Source organism: Cervus canadensis, chromosome 15, assembly GCF_019320065.1.
Source record: "Cervus canadensis isolate Bull #8, Minnesota chromosome 15, ASM1932006v1, whole genome shotgun sequence".
In the NCBI taxonomy this organism is placed as follows: Eukaryota; Metazoa; Chordata; class Mammalia; order Artiodactyla; family Cervidae; genus Cervus; species Cervus canadensis.
The window spans coordinates 22,038,471-22,060,690 of record NC_057400.1 but is presented as its reverse complement, the minus strand read 5'-3'; the positions used below and the strand labels follow the sequence as shown (position 1 = coordinate 22,060,690).

At 35.5% G+C, this 22,220-nt stretch overlaps 1 protein-coding gene across 1 annotated transcript in view; it reads left to right on the top strand.

Annotated features, from left to right (window-relative positions):
• Positions 1–22,220, top strand: part of LRP1B (LDL receptor related protein 1B) — a 2,049,143-nt gene that overhangs the window by 912,446 nt on the left and 1,114,477 nt on the right. Inside the window, exons 4-5 of the mRNA XM_043488135.1 lie at positions 4,094–4,213; positions 8,358–8,486. Of these exons, the coding sequence (XP_043344070.1) occupies positions 4,094–4,213; positions 8,358–8,486 (249 nt within the window). The remainder of the gene's footprint in view (positions 1–4,093; positions 4,214–8,357; positions 8,487–22,220) is intronic.

The following is a 22,220-nucleotide window of genomic DNA, read 5'->3' as shown; positions in this document are numbered from 1 at the left end:
TATTAGTGCTATTAGCTCAGTGTTATTATGCCTTCACCAAGTTTTTGGCCATCCATTTATCTAAACATTCATACTCCCAATTTCTAGACTTTTAAATAGCTTTTCTTTCTTCACTGGATCTTTTATTCATCATTCTCCTACTTTCAAACAATACAAGTTAGGGTAATATCACTTCTGCCTCAACTATTGCTGCCTCCCACTATTGAAACAGAAAATTCTACTTAATTGAAAAATTAATCTAGTTCTATACTACTAATAAGAATGGTTCCAGTCCCATTCCCTACCACATCAAATACTGTGTTTTAGCCATACAGGCTTATTTATCATTATATTTATCTCTTATATGCTTTTATTAAAAAAAAGAACAGATTCTCATATTGTCTACTTTATCTGGAGTACATGCTGATAATTTTGTCTACTGAATTCATCTTTTAAATTTTAGTTTAAATTTCACTTCCTTCACAACCCATTTTTCCAGATGCCTACCTCCATTTCCTATATTCTTCCCTTTCCAGTTAGTGTCATTTGTATTTTTATTTAGAATGTGTGTTGTTCTGATGTGAATTATAGCTGTCATTTACATTGTTGTGCTTTCCATCTCACCCTACTCACTTTGACACTCATGTTGTAATTCATTAATTTGTCTAAAGCAGGTTTGTGTCTGTGAAACCGCAGCAGATGTCCTTAGCATTGATAAGATGTTTCTTGTTGAACTAAAACAAGCATATATAGTAGAAGCAATTTTAGACTGATTCCACTAATATCAAACAAGATTTGACAACTCAATTACCTAATTTAAAGATGTAAATTAACTATCTTTAGAACCTAGTTTAATTTAATGGACTAGAAATGATGTCTGAGAGTGTTAATCCTCATCCTCAAGTTAAGATGTTTTATTGATTTATTGGTTCATTCATCCTATACAAATTATAAAACACTTCTTATATCTAGCACACTACTGAACCTAGAATGACAAAACAAACAAACAAAAATAACCAACAACCATGGTTTCAACTACAACCAGACTGTAGAGTGGGATTTAGAGGCATTTTGGGAGCATAATCTTTGTTTATAGTCAACTTGACCTTGATTTGAAGTTTTGAATACCATCACCATCATATATTTACTGTATAATATTAAATTAGTTATCAACTATAAGTTTCCTCATCTGAAAACTTTAAATTATAATAATATCTCTATTTTTGACTGGTATGGGGTTTCAAAGAGATTTCATGTTTAAAAAACTTGATACGTGTGTGTGTATGTATATACATGCATATAGTTAGATTTATAATTTATAGCTATAGATGCTGGTGGAGGAAACCAAAATGTAAATAATTGCCATACAAAACAAAAAATGTCATAATTTCTAAAGATCCATTTATTCTATCGATTTCCCTTGTAGCTCAGACAGTAAAGAATCAATCTGCACTGTGGGAGACCTGGGTTTGATCCCTGGGATAGGAAGATCCCGTGGAGAAGGGAATGACTACCCACTCCAGTATTCTTGCCTGGAAAATCTCCAGGCAGGCTGGAGCCAGAGGAGCCAGGCTCCTCTGTCCATGTGGATGCAAAGACTTGGACACAACTGAGCAGCTAAACACAACACATTTATTCTGTATTTTTATTAATAACATTTTACAGACCAAATGACTGGTCTTTGCACATTATGTCAATATTAATGTTTATATTAGCATATAATTAGCATTTACCCCAATTTCAAACCTACACATCAGATGTAATTGCTTCATGTGTTAGTTGAATTTATATAAAGGAAGCAGAAATTGCTCCAGGTATCTCAAAGGAATATAGCTTCCCTTGTGTCTCAGCTGGTAAAGAATCCGCCTGCAATGCGGAAGACCTGGGTTTGATCCCTGGTTGGGAAGATCCCCTGGAGAAAGGAAAGGATATCCACTCCAGTATTATGGCCTGGAGAATTCCATGGACTGTGAAGTCTATGGGGTTGCAAAGAGTTGGACATAACTGAGTGACTTTCACTTTTACTTTCATCTCAAAGGTAAATAGATTTGAAGTCTCAATTGTAATCATAGCAGTGAAAATCAGAAATAAAAGAGGGCACAAGTTAAAGCTTTCAAGTTATGGGATTGGAGTTATGTTCCAGTTAGAGGGGAAGCTGTGATAATTGATGAATTTACTAGTAGCATACTTTTAGGCAAGAGAAAAGGAGCCAGATTTCTACCCTGGGGCACTACAGCCTTAAGAAGTTGAGAAGAAAATGAACTGTAAAAAAGAGGCTATGAAATAGGAAAACCAGGCTTCCTGGAAGCAGTGATGACTGTGTATAGGGAGGAGTAGTTAACAGTGTGAAATGATGCTCGTAGGTCAAGTCAGTTGAGGATTGAGAAAAGGCCATTGTACTTATCAATATCAAGGTCATCGAAGACTTACGTATGAGCACTTTCTAGAGCAATGGAGATAAAATCTTGATGGAGTGGGCTTAAGATCAAAGCAAAGAGGAAGGAGAGGCACTGAGTATGGATTATTTTATAAATTTTTGTTATAAAGTGGAACAGAGAAATTGGGCAACAGTGACTAGTAGAGGAAGTGAGATCAAGCTTTTTTTGTTTTTAATAAAATTATGTTTGACACTGGAAATGAGTTAATACAAAGGTCAGAAAACATTCTGTAAAGGGATATAGTAAATATTAATATTTTAGATTTGGGAGGCCAAGGACTCAACTAAGGCAACTAGTTGAGCTCTGTAAAAGCAGCCATAGGCAATGTGTAAACAAAGGGCTGTGATTATGTTCCAGTGAATTTAATTGACAAAAAGAGATGGAGGCTTTAGTTTGATCTAATATAAATTTAAAAAAATGATTATGAGAGGAAGTTGAGAAAAACTGAACTGATCCCTGATTAAGTGAAAGGGGCAGGGATTTGTGCACAGGAATTGTGGTTGGAGCTTTAATTACGAGTTGAACCAGATTTGAAAAGCAAGAAAGACAATGTGAAGCATAAATCTGTGGAAATTTTCTGTTGATAGCTTCGTTTTTCTCAGGAAAATAGGAAACAAGATCATCATTTGCAGGTGACCATTTAGAAGGAGCTTTATCTTTAAGGAGTGATGCTGCATAAAATAGTCGTATAAAACTTGAAAAGCAATGGGGCTAAGACAATACTAAAGATAATTAATTTTTAGTAAAATAGCAAATTTCCAGGTTTGAATGTTCTAGCTATTCTTTTACACATTGGAGTTTCCATGTATTTTTATCCAAATTTATAATATTTCTGAAACAACAGCTAAGTCTGTGGCAGATATTTATTTTGAATCATTTAACTTTAAAACCTTATTTTTCTCCCTATTGGGGAAAGAAAAAAAAGAAATTGCCACAATCCATTAATATCCCTTTTTCAGACATCACAGTCAGTCATAAATTCTACCCATATACATTTTCTAGTTTAGCAAATCTTATTGATGTTAGAAATTATTTGTGCAATGAACATGCCTCTCCCAGTTCATCTCTGTTTCATGCATTTATCATATTGAGTCATAATTTGCTCTAAGGTTTTGTTAACTTTGGTTTCAATGACGTATTTGTTCTGAAAAGGTTTAGATATAATGAAATATATTATGTCCAGTGTTTAATATTTTGCCACCAATGAAAGATAAATTATTGAAATGGAATATACTCACATTGATTGCTCTGAAGGTTATACATGGATTACTAAATCAAAACAAGGCTAAAAAAGATAGAAAATCAATGGATATGTCAGATAGGAAAGGCATAAATGGTGAAATCAACTACTGAGTTGACATTTTTCCTCTTGAAATAATTCAATTTACCAGAATTTGAAAGGATTTGTGACTTTGAACATATGTAATAAGGGGGAAAGTGAAAGACTGAACAGATTGATCTGAAATTTTATTGACAGTACTTCAAACAAATGCAATACAGAAAATTTTAGGGGGAATCAATATTGTTTGTTTTGTAAACCAGTACAGAAACTTTCTAGGAAATCTATCAAAGCTTTATTATTACAGTGTGTACTGTGTAAATATTAACATTTAATTTAAATAGTATACATGTGTGCATAGTTATAAAGACAAAATATCTTTGTTTTTTCTCCACAGAACTGTTGCCCAGTTGCCAGCAGTTGAATTGTCAACATAAATGTGCGGTGGTCAGAAATAGTACAGTGTGCTACTGTGAGGATGGGTTTGAAATAAAAGAAGATGGAAGAAGTTGTAAAGGTAACTATGACATGTTATTCAATTCCATTTTATTTTAACAGAGATTTAGTAAAATCTCTGAAATTTAATAAAATATCTTTGCACACTTACCATGCGTTCCATGTAGTATTTATGTTCACTTTTGTTTGTTTTTTTGAGAGTTAAAAGTTGGCTCTTCCCTCAAAACCACATATAGAAACATTAGATAAGTCTTTATAAAGTCAATTCTCTTTTTTTTTTGAGTTATAGTCAATTAACAATATTGTACAGATTTCTGCTATACAGTAAAGTGGCTCAGTTATACATGTATATAGATTATTTTATATATTCTTTTCCATTATGGTTTATCACAGGATCTTGAACGTAATTCCCTATGCTATACAGCAGGACCTTTTTATTTATCCATTCTAAATGTAATACTTTGCATCTACCAAGCCCAAACTCCCGCTCCATCTGTTTCCCTCTGCCTCTATCCTTTAGCAACCACAAATTTATTCTTTATGTGTGTGAGTGTGTTTCAGTTTTCTAGATAAGTTCATTTGTGCCATATTTTATGTTCCTCATACAATGATATAAATTTTCAATTCATATTGCAGTAATGTCAAACATTAGACATATCAACATGGGGTATGTTTTAGTCATTAAAACTTTGAATTTAATTACTTTAACCTCAATATTTTATACCTGTTATGTAGTTACAGTATAGTAATCTGTTATTAACCAATTTAGGTTAATAGTAGTCATGTAATGTTCTTTCAACTTTTGCATTAGTAATACCGGTGACTGATATTTGACCAATAGCAATAATAATGAAATAAGGAAATCAGTCCTGAATATGCATTGGAAGGACTGATGCTGAAGCTGAAGCTTCAATACTTTGACCATCTGATATGAAGAACTGACTCATTAGAAAAGATCTTGATGCTGGGAAAGACTGAAATCAGGAGGAGAAGGGGACAGTGGAGAATGAGATGGTTGGATGGCTTCACCGACTCAATGGACATGAGTTTGAGCAAGCTCTGGGAGCTGGTGATGGACAGGGAAGCCTAAGGTGCTACAGTCCATGGAGTTGCAAAGAGTCGGACATGACTGGGAAACTGAACTGGGTACTAATTAACATAAAATATTTATATTTTTATATTTTAATTTTTGCCTTCATGAATGTTGTACACCAAATATTTAGTTCCCAAAATGACTCTACACAGCCATATTGAACTATTTTAGGTTATTTCTCCATTCTATAGAACTCTATTATATTTATATATTTAAGTATGTGTATGTGTATCCACAATATAAAAACTTATTTTATATGGTATATAAAATCTATATAAGGAAAACATGGAATATAGAATCTATGTATAAAAATGAAGAATATCTAGATTGTCAGCAACACTTATATATAGAATATTTTCCGAAGAAATTGGTGCTTTGCTCATTACTTTACAACTCTGCTTTAATATTTTAACTTTTACCTTAAAAACAGAATCTTAAAATTAGAAAAATCCTCAGAGAATATTTTTTAAAATCCTCATGACAAGATGACAAAAGTGAGACCCAGAAAAATTAAGTGATTTACTTAAGTCTTCACCTCTTTTTAGTAAAATGCTTTGGAACTAAAATGCAGATCTCCAGAGCCCAGATATTCTTATCCTAGAGGCTCATTGCTTCAATTTAAATGTTCCTTGACAACTCAGGAATTTTTTTGCTTTTCCTTAGTAAACTCCTTTCTTTGCTTGGGGTCAGAGGATGGAATTGAGAATTCTGTCCTCTGATCACTTGTTTGGTCTTTCTGATGACCAGTCCCATTCTGAGATTATCTGTGGTCCCACTCTGAGTTACCTCATTAGTTTAGATTTGAGAGTATTTCAGAAGGCCTCAGTATAATTAACAGAAGCTACTTTGTATAACTCAGAAGATTACAAGGGTTAGAAACTCTGCCAGAAACTGAGAACAAAGACCAAATAGATATTCTTATTATACCCAGGCAGTTTAATCCACGTAACACTCTTCACAGGAGGTTCATGGATTTCTCTCTTGCCTGCCTTTTTAATATTGCTATCCTGCAGGATTTTTCTATACCTGTTTTCTGACTTACCCTTTCTCTTTGTGGGATCAAGTCTCTGCTATTTTTTAAATTCTATTATCCATATGCTATTGATTCTCTGAAACTCAAACACCAATCTCACCTTGTATTATTTACTGGTCCCATATTTCCAACTACTTATTAACATTTACTCAAGGATACTCTGCAGACATCTCACATTAAACACATCCAAATCAAATTTACTATTTCCTCCCATGATATCCTCTAGTGTGTGAGTGCATGCTCAGTAATGTCTGTCTCTTTGCGATCCCATGGACAGTAACCTGCCAGGCTCCTCTGTCCAGGAAATTCTCCGAGTAAGAATACTGGAGTGGGTTGCCATTTTCTTCTCCAGGGGATCTTCCCGACCCAGGGATTGGACCTGAGTCTCCTACATTGGCAGGTGGATTTTTCACTCTGAGCAACCAGAGAAACCATGGTATCCCTTAAAGTGAAGTGAAGTGAAGTGAAGTCGCTCAGTCGTGTCCGACTCTTTGCGACACAAATGGACTGTAGCATACCAGGCTCCTCCATCCATGGGATTCTCCAGGCAAGAATACTGGAGTGGGTTGCCAGATGCCGACCCAGGGATCAAACCCCGGTCTCCCGCATTGCAGGCAGACGCTTTAACCTCTGAGCCACCTCAAATCTATATTTCTTATAAATTAAACCACCATTCACTTATCAACATATCTAGTCTTCACATGTTGTCTTTTTTATTTCTTAAAACATTTGAGTCTATTCCTACTTTTCCATTGTTACTGCCACTATAGTTCAAAATATGACTTCTAAACACAATTTGTCATATGAAATTAGCACATGGGTAATTTTCCAGGATTCTTTCTCTATATTCATTAATCCATTTTTCATAGGACTTTATTTAGTTTTAAAATACAAAGTAGATATAAAACTCCTATAATTAATGTTTCCCCAATGCCTATACTGTTATAGCACTTCAGCATGCAAATAATTTCATTATCTCATCCCCAGACTGTTTTCCCAATTTTACCTCTTACTATTTCCCTATATTTACCCTTATTCCACTTGACTACTTACACTTGTTTGAAATCCCTACTGTGTCATCCCAATGATTTTTCACATGCTGTTTTCTTTAACTGCAATACCTCTTTCCATATGATCCATTTTTATTTAGTCTGAGGAAATCTAAATCATCCTTTAATCTCAGCTCAGTATGAAGCCTTCACTTAACATCCTCCCTTCAATTCCAAGCAGGTTCATTTACCTCTCTCTGTTTCTTTCATAGCTAGAATACCTTTATTATGAGGAAATGCATAGAAATGAGATTCTTATTTCACTAGACTTGTTTCACCTAGATGTTGAAACCATGTTTTATCAGTTTTAGTTTCTTAAGGGATTAGAATAGTGCTTGGTACACAAGACAGGCTGAATACACATTTGTCTAAATTATTAACTGACAGATTTTTTTAAATTTTAATTTGTCTGGTTGGTGAACAATCATTAGGTACCTGCTGCTAATAGAGGTTTAGACAAATGCTGGAGGAAAAAAGTATTGGGAGTGGAAGGAATGAAGAAATAGGAGAAGGACCATAGATATTAAAATAAAAAATAAGATAAAATTTTTCTTTTGATGAATATTTAAGTTTCCTTCTTTTGATTTAGTGAAGGTGGTTTACATATCTTGGCCCAGAACTTTCATTTAATGTGTTCATTGCAAATTATGTTTCCAGACTAGTTCTTTGTTAAAATACTGAAAAAGCCAGATTTATAAACACTGGAACTCTTGAGCAAATATTCATCAGAGTGCATGTAATGCCTTTGTACAAATAGCCAAGGACTTTTAGCCTGGCCATCAAAAATGCAAACAAATTCTCCTTTAAAGTAAATGACTTTATTTTAAGCTTGATCTTGTCTGTAACTCTTAAAATAATAATGAATTTTATGTTCGGATTCTGTGGTTTGAAAAGATATGTTGGAGTTGGCTCTTTCTTTTAAAAAAAAAAATAGCCTATTTCCAAAGTTTGGGAAAAAAATATATTCTTCAGGGGGAAAAAAGTACCCAACAATAAATCTCCTTAGAAATGATGCCAATTTTCCTTTTAGATCAAGATGAATGTGCTATTTATGGTACATGCAGCCAGTCCTGCATAAATACGTATGGATCCTATGCTTGCAGTTGTGTGGAAGGCTACATATTGCAGCCAGACAATAGATCCTGCAAAGCCAAAAATGGTAAGTTATCTATTTTTTGTCCTTCCAGAATTAATTCCCTGTTTGTAGTTCCTTTTCATTAGAAATATCGTAAAGCAATATGACTTTGAAGAAATAGATTTTTCCTTCATTTTAATTCACTGATCCATACTTACAAACTCAGAGCAGTTCTTTTAGTTGTCACTGATCACTACATAACTCCTTGCATTACAGGAAGTTTTATAATGAGCAAAAAAACCTGTTCAAAGGAAATGGGTTAATTGATTTGAATTACCCTTCTCTCTCCTGGACTATATGATAGATTCCTAAATGGTTTATGTGGTTTACTGCTTCCCTCTAAAATTCATGTATCACATAATAAAGTTATCTGCTAAAATATAAACCAGACCACACCATTATTTTGCTTAAAATCACCCGATAATTTCACTTATGTTGAGAATAAAGCCCAACTTCTCACAGGACCACTAAAGGCTAATGATCTGGTACCATTTAATTTTCATCTCATCTCCTACTACTTCTTTTATCACACACCAGAGAGCCTGGTTTGCTTATCCTTCAGCCATTCTCTCTTTTCTTGAGGTCTTTTCATTTGTTGTTTGATCTGCCCACAATGCGAAGACCTGACTCATTTGAAAAGACCCTGATGCCGGGAAAGAGTGAGGGCAGGAGAAGAAGGGGACGACAGAGGATGAGATGGTTGGATGGCATCACCGACTCAATGGACATGGGTTTGGGTGGACTCCGGGAGTTGGTGATGGACAGGGAGGCCTGGCGTGCTGCGGTTCATGGAGTCGCAAAGAGTCGGACACGACTGAGCAACTAAACTGAACTGAACTGCCTACAATGTTTTTCCCTAAGATAGTCACATTCTTATCATTCAAGTTTTAGCTAAAATGTCAACACTCAGAATGACCTCTGACCATTCTATTTAAGGGTGTGTACTCTCTCCAACACTATCTTATTTCCTTATTTTTCCTTATTTCCAACTGTACTTATTTATTCGTGTCTATTCTATAACAGTATGACTTTTCAGTTTTATTTTCTTTATAGCACTACCATTTGAAATTAACTTATTTATGTACTTGTTTATCATTGGGTTTACCCAGAACAATGTAAGCATTATGAGAGTACAGAACTTGTCAATTTTGTTTGCTGTTACTTACTCAGTTCTGGAAATTGCCTGGGACATGTAAGTATTCAGTATGTATTTATGGGAAAAAGGGAGGAAGGAAGAAAGGAAAAATAATTAATTGTTCTTTCTAATTAAGATTACTAAAACGAGTGTTGTCCTCTTAAATGTTTTTATTTCGTGTTTCAAAACTGCCTTCCCTTTATCTTTTACATGCATATAAAGCCTACCTTTTCTACACGGTGTTCAGTCTAAGTAAACCCTAAGTATTGTTGGTTTGCTAATGAGGTATTCTGGTGATGATAGGATAACACTGTTTTGTGTATGTGTATGTGCATGAAATGAATTAGCTTGGAGACAATATATGAAAAGATTATACATGGTATTCCATCTGGCATCTTCTAACTTCCTCCAAATTAGGTTTCATCTCATGCATTTTCAAATTATGATGTTTTGATAAATTAATTAATGCCCCCCCACTCCCTTTTATTAGCAAATGGGAAATTAAACATGGGACTGGGTTCCCTTTGCTGAAACTAAATTGAGCTGAGCATTGGATTTGCTCTCCAAGCTATTGCTGCTTTCCTTTACATCATAACCTTATGTTGCAATTTCAACTATTTCTCTGAGATAGTATGCTTAATGATTTACAAAACATATTTGTACAGAAAACTACCAAGAAAGGAACTCTTTTACTTCTTAGTTTATTTTTTTCAATTGCTAACTTGGTTTATGAGGCCCTGTTTATTTTCAGGTGTAATCCTTCAGAAAAATGTAGGTCAAATTATATGTTATTCTTTTTTTCCACCACTGAGAGTTCTGATTTAGTATATTGACAAACGAAAGAAGTAGAAGGCTTTTTTGTTTACTGATCCACACAATATCTCTGTGAATATACAGGGAGAATGTTGTGTGATAAACCCTATTCAAAGAAGGACTTTTTCTCTTTCTACACGGACAGGTTTCTGACAAAAAGAAATGTAACCAGAGGGCTGGCACATGATATTAATACTGCATCAAGGATATTTTATGACTCTACCATTGATGATGGAATATACAAATGCCTTCACTTCTAGGTGGTTGGCTTGATGATAATATTGGAGTATATAATTAGGACAATACACAGTTTTCATGGGAAAGTTCCTGTGGTTTGTAATTGGGGAAGAATGAGTAATATAGTAAATGAGTACAAGTCTATAACATATACTGACTAGTTCTAATGGTCACATGGATAGTTAAACAATGCATTTGTATAATTAAAAAGAAAGGCAAGGGTGGGATGATTTGAGAGAATAGCATTGAAACATGTATATTACCATATGTGAAATAGATCACCAGTCCAAGTTCAATGCATGAAACAGGGCACTCAAAGCCAGTGCACTGGGACAACCTGAGGGATGGGATGGGGAAGGAAGTGGGAGGGGACTTCAGAACGGGGGACACTTGTATACCCATGGCTGATTCATGTCAGTGTATGGCTGCTGCTGCTGCTGCTGCTGCTAAGTCACTTCAGTCGTGTCCAACTCTGTGTGACCTCTTAGACAGCAACCCACCAGGGTCACCCATCCCTGGGATTCTCCAGGCAAGAACACTGGAGTGGGTTGCCATTTCCTTCTCCAATGCAGGAAAGTGAAAAGTGAAAGTGAAGTCGCTCAGTTGTGTCGGACTCTTAGCGACCCCATGGACTGCAGCCTACCAGGCTCCTCCATCCATGGGATTTTCCAGGCAAGAGTACTGGAGTGGGGTGCCATTGCCTTCTCCTCAATGTATAGCAAAAACCACTAAATATAGTAAAGTAATTCACCTCCAATTTAAATAAATTAATTAATAAAAAAAATCAAACCCAAAGACTACAGTAGGTAGCTAGAATTGCACACAAAAGGAAAGTTCTGCAAAGACCTTACTAGATAATAGAAGGGAAAACAAAATGTCTGAGCATAAGTAGCCCTTTATATGAAGGCAGAGTGGCAGAGTCAGCAGGTTGGGAACCTACTATTAAGGTGGTGAACTAGCTTAGCACAAAATAAAATCATGATCGCTCCCCAACTAGTCACCCTCAAAGCTTGCCTGTGGAACATTATTTTCAATGTAATATTTGGTAGTAATAAGGAAAATTAAGTTAATTGATTGTCCCTCTTTTGTAATATAATGACAAAATCCAAGTAAAATTCAAGATCTCTTTTAAGAAATGCTTCTAATAGGAGGGGACATTTTAGTCTGTGTGGCAGATGGAAGAGAAGATTAATATGAGGCAGGAGGCCTTATCATACCTGATAATCCATGCAGTACAGACAAAATTTTTTCTACACTTAGTAAGATTGACCTGGTTACTGCAATATAGAATCAAGCGTTTCAAAGTTGAGAGAAACTTCAAAGGTAACCTAGTCCAAGTATCTGTGTGATACCAAAATAGGTAATTTCCAAATCGAAGAAAGTCTGCAATCTATGTTAAAAAAAAAAAAAAAAAAAAACTTTAACTATGCATACTTGATATCACTAGGTAGGAGGAGGCATGCTAGAATGTGAATGTCATAATGAATTGTTCATAACTTTAGAATGGACAAACATTAAAAACTAGTAACTGTCAGGCATCTATAGGTATCCAGTAAGACATCCTGTATATTTTTTATATTTTTTAAGTCAATTATAATAATGACATCAACTCTCAACATGAAATATTTTTCTTTGTTTATTCTGTTTTCTTTTTAAAATTTAACTTTCTTTTAACTTAGGCTGATTTTGTTGTAGAATTATGTGTTAAATGTGGGCCCCCGTGGTTGATAGTGGGCCAATGCAGAACCTATGAGAGTAAAAATAATAGTTAAGGGTGTTTAATTTATGAACTACTGGTAATTTTGAATGAACTGATGAGTTCAGTCTCCTCTAACTGGACTTTTCAATGTCCTCATCACTTGCTGAAGACAAGTACTTACCTCAGCATTCAGTTCTGTGGTACCTATAGGGCTTTACTGATTGCACTAAAGTAGCAGAAAAATAAATAATTCTGTGTTCATCAGGGTAGAGGCACTGCTTTAAATGGTACCATGTGGGAGACAGAGCATACCTCTTTGCCATAGTGGAACCAGAGTAGAGAGAAAAGTGAGCCCATTAAGTAACCTTGGGGTTCTGTTACAACTTATGCTTTGGTATTCACTGATTTGGGTGAGGGTAAGGAGAGACTTTTAGGCAGGAACTCTTAGTTATTGCTCAGACAGTAAAGACTCTGCCCACAATGCAGGAGACCAGAGTTCAATCCCTGGGTCAGGAACATCCCTGGGAGAACGGAATGGCCACCCAGTCATATATTCTTGCCTGAAAAATTCCATGGACAGAGGAATCTGGTGGGCTATAGTCCATGGGGTTGCAAAGAGTAGGACACGACTGAGCAACTAACACTTTGTTAGAAAGACAAATTAAAATACCTGTATAACCCATAGGAGCACACCTCCAAAGAGTGTTAGAAATTGTTTCCAAAGCACTTGCTTTCTTCAAATCCCTTAGGATTATGCAATGGAAGTGACAGATAGATTCAAGGGATTAGATCTGATAGACAGAGTGCTTGAAGAACTGTGGACAGAGGTTCCTGACATTGTACAGGAGGCAGGGATCAAGACTATCCCCAAGAAAAAGAAATGCAAAGAAGCCAAATGGTTGTGTGAGGAGGCCTTACAAATAGCTGTGAATAGGAGAGAAGCAGGAGCAAGGAGGAAAGGAAAGATATTCCCATTTGAATGCAGAGTTCCAAAGAATAGCAAGGAGAGATAAGAAAGCCTTCCTCAGTGATCAGTGCAAAGAAATAGAGGAAAACAATAGAATGAGAAAGTCTAGAGATCTCTTAAAAAAATTAGAGATACCAAGGGAATATTTCATTCAAAGCTGAGCAGAATAAAGGACAGAAATGGAATGGACCTAACGGAAGCAGAAGATATTAAGAAGAGGTGGCAAGAATACACAGAAGAACTATGCAAAAAGATCTTCATGACGCAGATAATCATGATGGTGTGATCATTCACACTCACCTAGAGCCAGACATCCTGGAATGCGAAGAAAAGTGGGCCTTAGGAGTCATGACTATGAACAAACCTAGTGGAGGTGATGGAATTCCAGTTGAGATATTTCAAATCCCGAAAGATGATGTTGTGAAAGTGTTGCACTCAATATGCCAGGAAATTTGGAAAACTCAGCAGTAGTCACAGGATTGGAAAAAGTCAGTTACCATTCCAATCCCAAAGAAAAACAATGCCAAAGAATGCTTAAAACTACTGCACAATTGCACTCATCTCACACACTAGTAAAGTAATGCTCAAAATTCTCCAAGCCAGGCTTCAACAGTACATGAACTATGAACTTACAGTTGTTCAAGCTGAATTTAGAAAAGGCAGAGAAACCAGAGATTGAATTGCCAACATCTGATGGATCATCAAGAAAGCAAGAGTTCCAGAAAAATATCTACTTCTGCTTTATTGACTATGCCAAAGCCTTTGACTGTGTGGACCACAACAAATTGGAAAATTCTTCAAGAAATGAGACTACTAGACCACCTGACCTGCCTCTTGAGAAATCTGTATGCTGGTCAGGAAGTAACAGTTAGAACTGGGCATGGAACAACAGACTGGTTCCAAATAGGAAAAGGAGTACATCAAGGCTGTATATTGTCACCCTGTTTATTTAACTTATATGCAGAGTACATCATGAGAAACGCAGGGCTGGAGGAAGTACAAGCTGGAATCAAGATTGCTGGGAGGAATATCAATAACCTCAGATATGCAGATGACACCACCCTTTTGGCAGAAAGCAAAGAACTAAAGATCCTCTTGATGAAAGTGAAAGAGGAGAGTGAAAAAGTTGGCTTAAAGCTCAACATTCAGAAAACTAAGATCATGGCATCTGGTCCCGTCACTTCATGGCAGACAGATGCAGAAACAATGGAAACAGTGATAGACTTTATTTTGGGAAGCTCCAAAATCACTGCAGATGGTGACTGCAGCCATGAAGTTAAAAGACGCTTACTCCTTGGAAGAAAAGTTATGACCAACCTAGGCAGCATTTTAAAAAGCAGAGACATTATTTTGTCAATAAAGGTCCATCTAGTCCAAGCTATAGTTTTTCCAGTAGTCATGCATGGATGTGAGAGTTGGAATATAAATAAATGCTGGAGAGGGTGTGGAGAAAAGGGAACCCTCTTACACTGTTGGTGGGAATGCAAACTAGTACAGCTGCTGTGGAGAACAGTGTGGAGATTCCTTAAAAAACTGGAAATAGAACTGCCATATGACCCAGCAATCCCACTTCTGGGCATACACACCGAGGAAACCAGATCTGAAAGAGACACGTGCACCCCAATGTTCATCGCAGCACTGTTTATAATAGCCAGGACATGGAAGCAACCTAGATGCCCATCAGCAGATGAATGGATAAGGAAGCTGTGGTACATATACACCATGGAATATTACTCAGCCATTAAAAAGAATTCATTTGAATCAGTTCTAATGAGATGGATGAAACTGGAGCCCATTATACAGAGTGAAGTAAGCCAGAAAGATAAAGACCATTACAGTATACTAACACATATATATGGAATTTAGAAAGATGGTAATGATAACCCTATATGCAAAACAGAAAAAGAGATACAGATGTACAGAACAGACTTTTGGACTCTGTGGGAGAAGGCGAAGGTGGGATGTTTCAAGAGAACAGCATCAAAACATGTATATTATCTATGGTGAAACAGATCACCAGCCCAGGTTGGATGCATGAGACAAGTGCTCGGGCCTGGTGCACTGGGAAGACCCAGAGGGATCAGGTAGAGAGGGTGGTGGGAGGGGGGATCAGGATGGGGAATACATGTAACTCCGTGGCTGATTCATGTCAATGTATGACAAAGCCCACTACAATATTGTAAATTAATTAGCCTCCAACTAATAAAAATAAATGAAAAAACTAAATAAATAAAATTTAAAAAAAAAGAAAACTGAGCACCAAAGAATTGATGCTTTTGAACTGTGTTGTTGGAGAAGACTCTTGAGAGTCCCTTGGACTCAAGGAGATCCAACCAGTCAATCCTAAAGGAAATCAGCCCTGAAAATTCATTGGAAGGACTGATGCTGAAGCTGAAACTCCAATACTTTGGTCTCCTGATTCAAAGAACTGACTCATTTGAAAAGACCCTGATGCTGGGAAAGACTGAAGGCAGGAGGAGAAGGGGACAACAGAGGATGAGATGGTTGGATGGCATCACCAACTTAATGGACATGAGTTTGAGTAAACTCCAGGAGTTGTGATGAATAGGGAGGCCTGCATGCTGCAGTCCATGGGGTTGTAAAGAGTTGGACATGACTGAGTGACTGAACTGAACTGATAATCCATAGTAGCACACCTCCAAATAATGTTAGAAATTGTTTTCATAGCAGTTTCTTACTTTGCTACAGTTGATAAAAGAGAGAGATAAAATATATCTTCCTATGGCTCCTACTTCTAACATCTATTATCCTCTACTAATAAATAGTTTAAATTTTCCTTTTGGAATGTGGAGTAATCATCCATGGTTTTCTGTCAAGACTGGATCTACTTGTAGGGGGAATAGGCTGGTACTTGTATGGAAAGGGAAGAGCCCAGAAATTTTAAAAAAAAAGAAGGGAAATGGAAGAACTCCTGTTCAGAGTATCATAGTCTCATCAGTCACTTGTGATGATTGAAATTCAGTTAGTAAAGCACAATTGCATTGTTGTTTTATTTTTTTTTAATAATTGCCCACATTAAAATTTAAATATTCCTAGGAAGGGTAATATTAAGTCTTGGTAATCTTGGTAGTTTATGAAGCTACTGGGTCAGAACTGTTTTAGTCTACCATATAGCTAAGAGTAGCTCCCTGCAGAATGATATGTGATTATGTCTTGACAATGTGAAGATTTACTATTTAGCATTCTTACTATTTTTAGATAGTCCAAAGGATTACTTCCTGCACAGTTTGTCATTTCATTGAGGCATAATTGTGAATGATACTTGGTGACATGACCTATATGAGTAATTGTGATTAGGAGGAAGCCTTGTAGACCAAGAGCAGCATAGAAATCAAGATTTGTTGTTTTTCGCTAAGTCACATATGCATGGAGAAAATGTTGTATTTTATGGTAAGCTGTACGTGACAGAGAAATAACAGTGCCTGCGACAGAGTATGTGCTGGGTAAAAGTTTGTCAGATGTTTTAAGCAATTTCCTAAACATTCAGGAAGCAGAATAAGGATACTAGAATATTGATGATCAACAAAAGGAAAGTCAAAAGACTGGAAGAGATTCAAAGGGTAACTAACTTAAGTTCAGCATCACTTTTCTTTTCTTTTTTTTTTTTCCTACCCACACAACTGTTAATGAGTGTTGCAGTATTAAGGTATAAAACTCCTCATGAATATTCTATGTATGTTTTTGTTATTTTTAAAATTCTACTTTTTTATTTTCTCAGCTGGAGAACATCAGTTTCACAGTCTAACACTTCTCTTGATATCTTAAATCTTTTTTCCAGCAACAAAATTGCAAGATTGATAACAATCTTATCTGCCACGTTGTTCATGTGTCATGACACCTTTGATTTACCCATGACTAAAAAGTATATTTGACACAGAAAAAGTGCATATCTTCCATTTTTCTTACCACTTAACATCTTAACTGCAATATAGCTGTGGGTGTCTTTGGATATTAAGAATTACATAGTGACATTTGTGGGCTTTAGATATGACACTCAATAAACTTTGTTTTCACAAATGGCACAATATATAACTGTAAATTTCTGTCACTGCATTTAATTTTTGTAGACTAGCTATTGGCCTGTTATTGAAATCCCTAATATAGAGTATGTGATAGATCATGTAATGTTCTACAGTTAACTCCCTTTCTTTGTCTTAAAATTGGACCAACAAAATGAAAAATAAAAAGAAATGAGCCACATTTGAATTCATAGAAATTACAGATGGTTTAATTTTAGGATTAGACATGGACAGACTTCTCTGGTGATCCAATGGTTAAGACTTCACCTTCCAAAGCAGGGGTTGCAGGTTCAGTTCCTGTTCTGGCAGCAAAGATACCACATGCCTCCCTGCCACAAAGCCAGAACATAAACAACAGAAGCAATATTGTAACAAATTCAATAAAGACTTTAAAAAATAGTCCACATCAAAAAATATTAAAAAAAAAAGGTTAGGCATGGATATATAATTTTTTTCTATTGCTTTCTTTAAGGAATGTAGAATTATAGAGTTATTGAAACCCTCAGAAAGCCAAAGGTTAAAACCTAATGAAAAAAAAGGTTTTTGATTTATTTTTCTAATTAATCAGAAAAAAGTTTTTTTCAGAGAGCCTTCAAGGCATTTCCCCTGTATCAGTTGCAGCCAACAATGTACTGAATAATAACGGCAGTTAGAGAATGTCTCTTGAGCACTGCTCCCCAGAGTTCATACTTGCTCTTGACTTTGATAACTCTTATTCTGCATATTCTCCCTACTTAAGCTGCTTAGAGCATTTTAGTTCTGAGAGGAGAAAATACATTGTATTGAATGCATTTTTAAATGTGTGTGAACATTTCTTCTTAGCGCTAAGACTCACATAGCCTCCATTTTTGCTTTTTGTGAAAGACAATACTTGCCAAGTTATTAGATAGTTTATATCTTAACAGACTTTAGAGTTTTAGAACAACATGCCATCAAATTACGAGGAATATATCTAGTAAAGTATCTGGAAGCTTGGTATATAATCACCATTGAGTACTGAAAACCCATATGTCTTTGTAATAGCAAAGTAGAAAATTGTAATCTTAATAAATACACGTTATGTATTTATACCTGTTGGCAGCCTTGTCAGAAACAGTGAAATAGATTAAATGACCTTTTCCTCTTCCACCTCTAGATAATGAATTTTCATATGCCTACCTCCTTCCTCCTTACTCGAAGATGATAATCTTTCATATTCCCCTGAGGAAAAAGAAGCAGTCAAAAAAGAATTTTCTTTTTCACCCTGAACTCTCCTAAATCTAGCAATCTGTCTGAATCTAAAACTATCCACTTTTTCTCTTATTTGAATGGAAGAACAAACTGACTTTGTTCCTAAGGCCAGTCCCTGCAATTGTGAGTCTGTATCACCTTTTCTCAACTATATAAGAGTTAGACTCAGACAGTTGCTTCTTTGTCCCTTGAATCATCAATATTCTCTTTTCCCCTGGATCACTCCCATCAGTATGCAAGGATCTTGTAAAGAGGCTGCAAAATAACTTCTTTAATAACTGTATTCCTCCCCAGCTACCACTCCATTTCCTTTTCCCATGATGCCAAAAGCATGTTGTCTATTGCCTCCTCTGTCCTCAGGGAGCCTTACATTCCCATCACTTACTTACACCTCTACTAGTGACCTCCAGTTGCATAATTATTCAGTTATCAGTCCTTAGCACACAGCTGATCTTGTCTCCTCCTTGAATGCTTTCCCTTTTAAAGAGTATATTCTTGTAGTTCTCTTATTATTAATACCTTACTGTGCATTTTTTGCTTGATTTATTTTGCTGCATAATCCTCATTTTGCCAGTATGTTTTGCATGACTCAGTGTTCAGTGCTTTGAACAAGTTCTCTTCTTTGATTGATTTCTTAAGGCTTTCATCCTGTATCAGGACTTTAAAACCACATCCTTTTCCATGGTTTTATTAAATATCTAGAGACTGAGACTTGCAGGTTTTTGTCTCCAGCTCTACTTGTTAGATCTACTTGTTAAACATCAAGCTCAAATACTGAGATCCAACGTAATAAGTCCATTTGGATATTTAATGGAAATGTCAAATTCCATGTCTCCCAAGCTTTTGGTGCTCTGGCCTCACAATGTTTTCTCCAATGATGGCCATCTTGGTAAATGTGACCCTTTTCACTGAGTTGTCCAAATCAAAACACTGTAGTCACCCTTGACTCCATTCTTTCTCTCAGACTCTTTATTTTAAACTTTTAAATATATTCTGAATTGGACTACTCTCTCTGTTCTAAAGAACAGCTTGCATCCATATTACTACCAGTGCTTTACTTTTCTTTGTAGAATTTAGTGCTGCCGAAAAGTACTAAGTAGTGTTTGCTTGCTCACTGACTTTTTCCTCCACTAAAATGTGAATTCCACAAAAACAGAAATTTTATTCATTTTGTTAACTGCCATATCTCTAGCATTTAGACAAGTGCCTGACAGAAGCAAATTATGCTCAATAAATCCTTGTTAAAGATATAATTAAATATATGAACACTGAGAGAGTATTTTCTTTTTAGGAGACAGAAGTGACTTTTTTAAGGACCCATGTTTTCAAACTGGAAATATTTTAAAGCCATTTTGAAATAAGCCAATATATTTTACTTGTTGAATTCAATCATTACGGGTTTATATCCTAGAGGGACAAGTATGAGTTGGAAAAAATGTGTTTCTATAGCTAAAGAAGTTTCTGTTTGCACAGTTAGAAGGGTGACTAGGAGACTCAGAAGCTGCCATAGGCCGCTCCTCAGTGACTAATGTCAATTAACCATTCCTGGATTGTCTGCTAATTTTAATATTAATTCAATAACCTAAAATTTGAATGAATTGTTCTTTGAGATTTACCAAAATGACCTTTCAATGTAATTATGTTTATACTTTAATTAAATTCAGTATAATTAAATGTATTTGATTTTCCTGATTAAAAATAATAATGCATTATTTAACATTATTTTATTTATTAGAATATACTATCATTTTTAAGTTTAAAAAATTCAGCAAAGTATCGTTAAAAATATTGAGAATTGTGCCAGGTAAGGTCTTCAGGTAATAGGAGAAATATTTCCTTGATCTGATAGATCAGCTCTTTATTAAGAAACAGGGATATTGTGAGAGCTACTAATTTGCAAAATAAGAATCTCTTTTTTTAATGCATGGTATATTATTGGCTTTGTTTTTTGGAAAATTATCCTTATTCCTATAAAACAGCATATTCCATTGCTTCTCAATCATCTTCAGATTGAAATATCCTCTGCATGAAGGTATAGGCGTTTCACTAATAATATCCAGATAACAAAAAGGTTATATTGTTTTAGTCTATAATTCAGCTTGATTGATAGTTTACCTGAGTGAGTTTTGGCAATGTCTAAGACAGGATTGCACAATACAGGACTGGCCTAACATGCCAACACCAAACTCATCATCATTTCTTAAAACTGACTCTATTTTTTTTAACCCCCGTTTCACCCTGTAACCCAAACTGCAAATCTCTACATCCTCCTTCCATACCTACCCATCCTTCCACATCCTATTACCTATATAAAACAGTCACTACAATTTAAAACTTCTACTTTATCACACCAAACTGCCTCTACTCAAGAACAAAATACCACCCATTTTAGGTTCTTATGACCTATTTTGTGAGAAATTAGAAGAGCATTTCTCTCTTCAGGAATCCAGCTATTGTACCTGTGTCTACCAGATATATATATATATTGGGAATATATATATATATTAGGAATAATCTTGGGTTACTGTCCTTATAATTAAAAACATAAATACCTTTCTTTATAAAATAAAAATTAAAAATACAATAAATAAAGCATTGTCATCCAATCAAATGATAGGTTAGCCTGTGTGAAATCTAGTGTGCTCCTAAACCTCTGAGGATTCTTAAGGCCTTACGCCTCTCCATTGGACACTGCTTCCAAGAGGAATGTTGGCACACATAATCATTCTTTCTTTCTGTACTGCATCAATCTGAAAGGACACAGAAATGCCTTTTCCTTTTACCTAATGTCTTTCCAACCTCACTCCACAATGCTACACCAAGGCGATGTAAAACAAGACGTTTACAAACTACCTTCCCCATCTGATATGAGTTATGTTACACCACTTTAAAAGTGAAAGCAAGTTTAAAAAGTTGAATGGAAATTACATCTCTCCCACTGTATTCTCCTTATCCATATTGGGACCCATGTGTCATTTCCCAGATGCACCCCAAATTAAAAGCAAGTTTACCATCTTGACATTAAATGACTGTGCAGTGTTCCATCAACCCACTTTCTCATCTACTACAAGGCCTGTGTGAGTTTGAAGCTAGTTCTTTTTGCTTAGTAACTTGGTGAGCCTAAGCAATTTACTTAAACCCTAAGTAAACTTATTTTCTTATCTATAAAATGTAAATAATATTAACATCTGATTCTTAGAAATATTGTGAGCATACAATAAATGAGTAAATCTGAAGCATATAATACAGTGTTTAACTCCTAAAATATGCTCAAAAGGGTTAACTGTTATTATCATGATGAAATACTTTCACCACTAATACATGTTCCACCCAAAGAAACTGAAAAACTTAAGTCAGTATTCCAACATATCTTAGTCTTACCCACATCTTTGCTTTTGTCCAAGCTTTTTGTTTCCCCAGTCTTCCTTTTTTTTCTTCTTTTTTTGTAGAAAAAATTCTCTGTACATCCAATTCTTGTTCATTCATTAATGCACAGCTGAAATCAAATGTCATCATCATTAAGTGACTTCTAACTCTATTTAACAGACACATCTTCATACATATGTGCTGCTATAGCAAAACACCACAGACTGGGTAACTTACAGATACGAGAAATGTATTTCTCACAGTTCTAGAG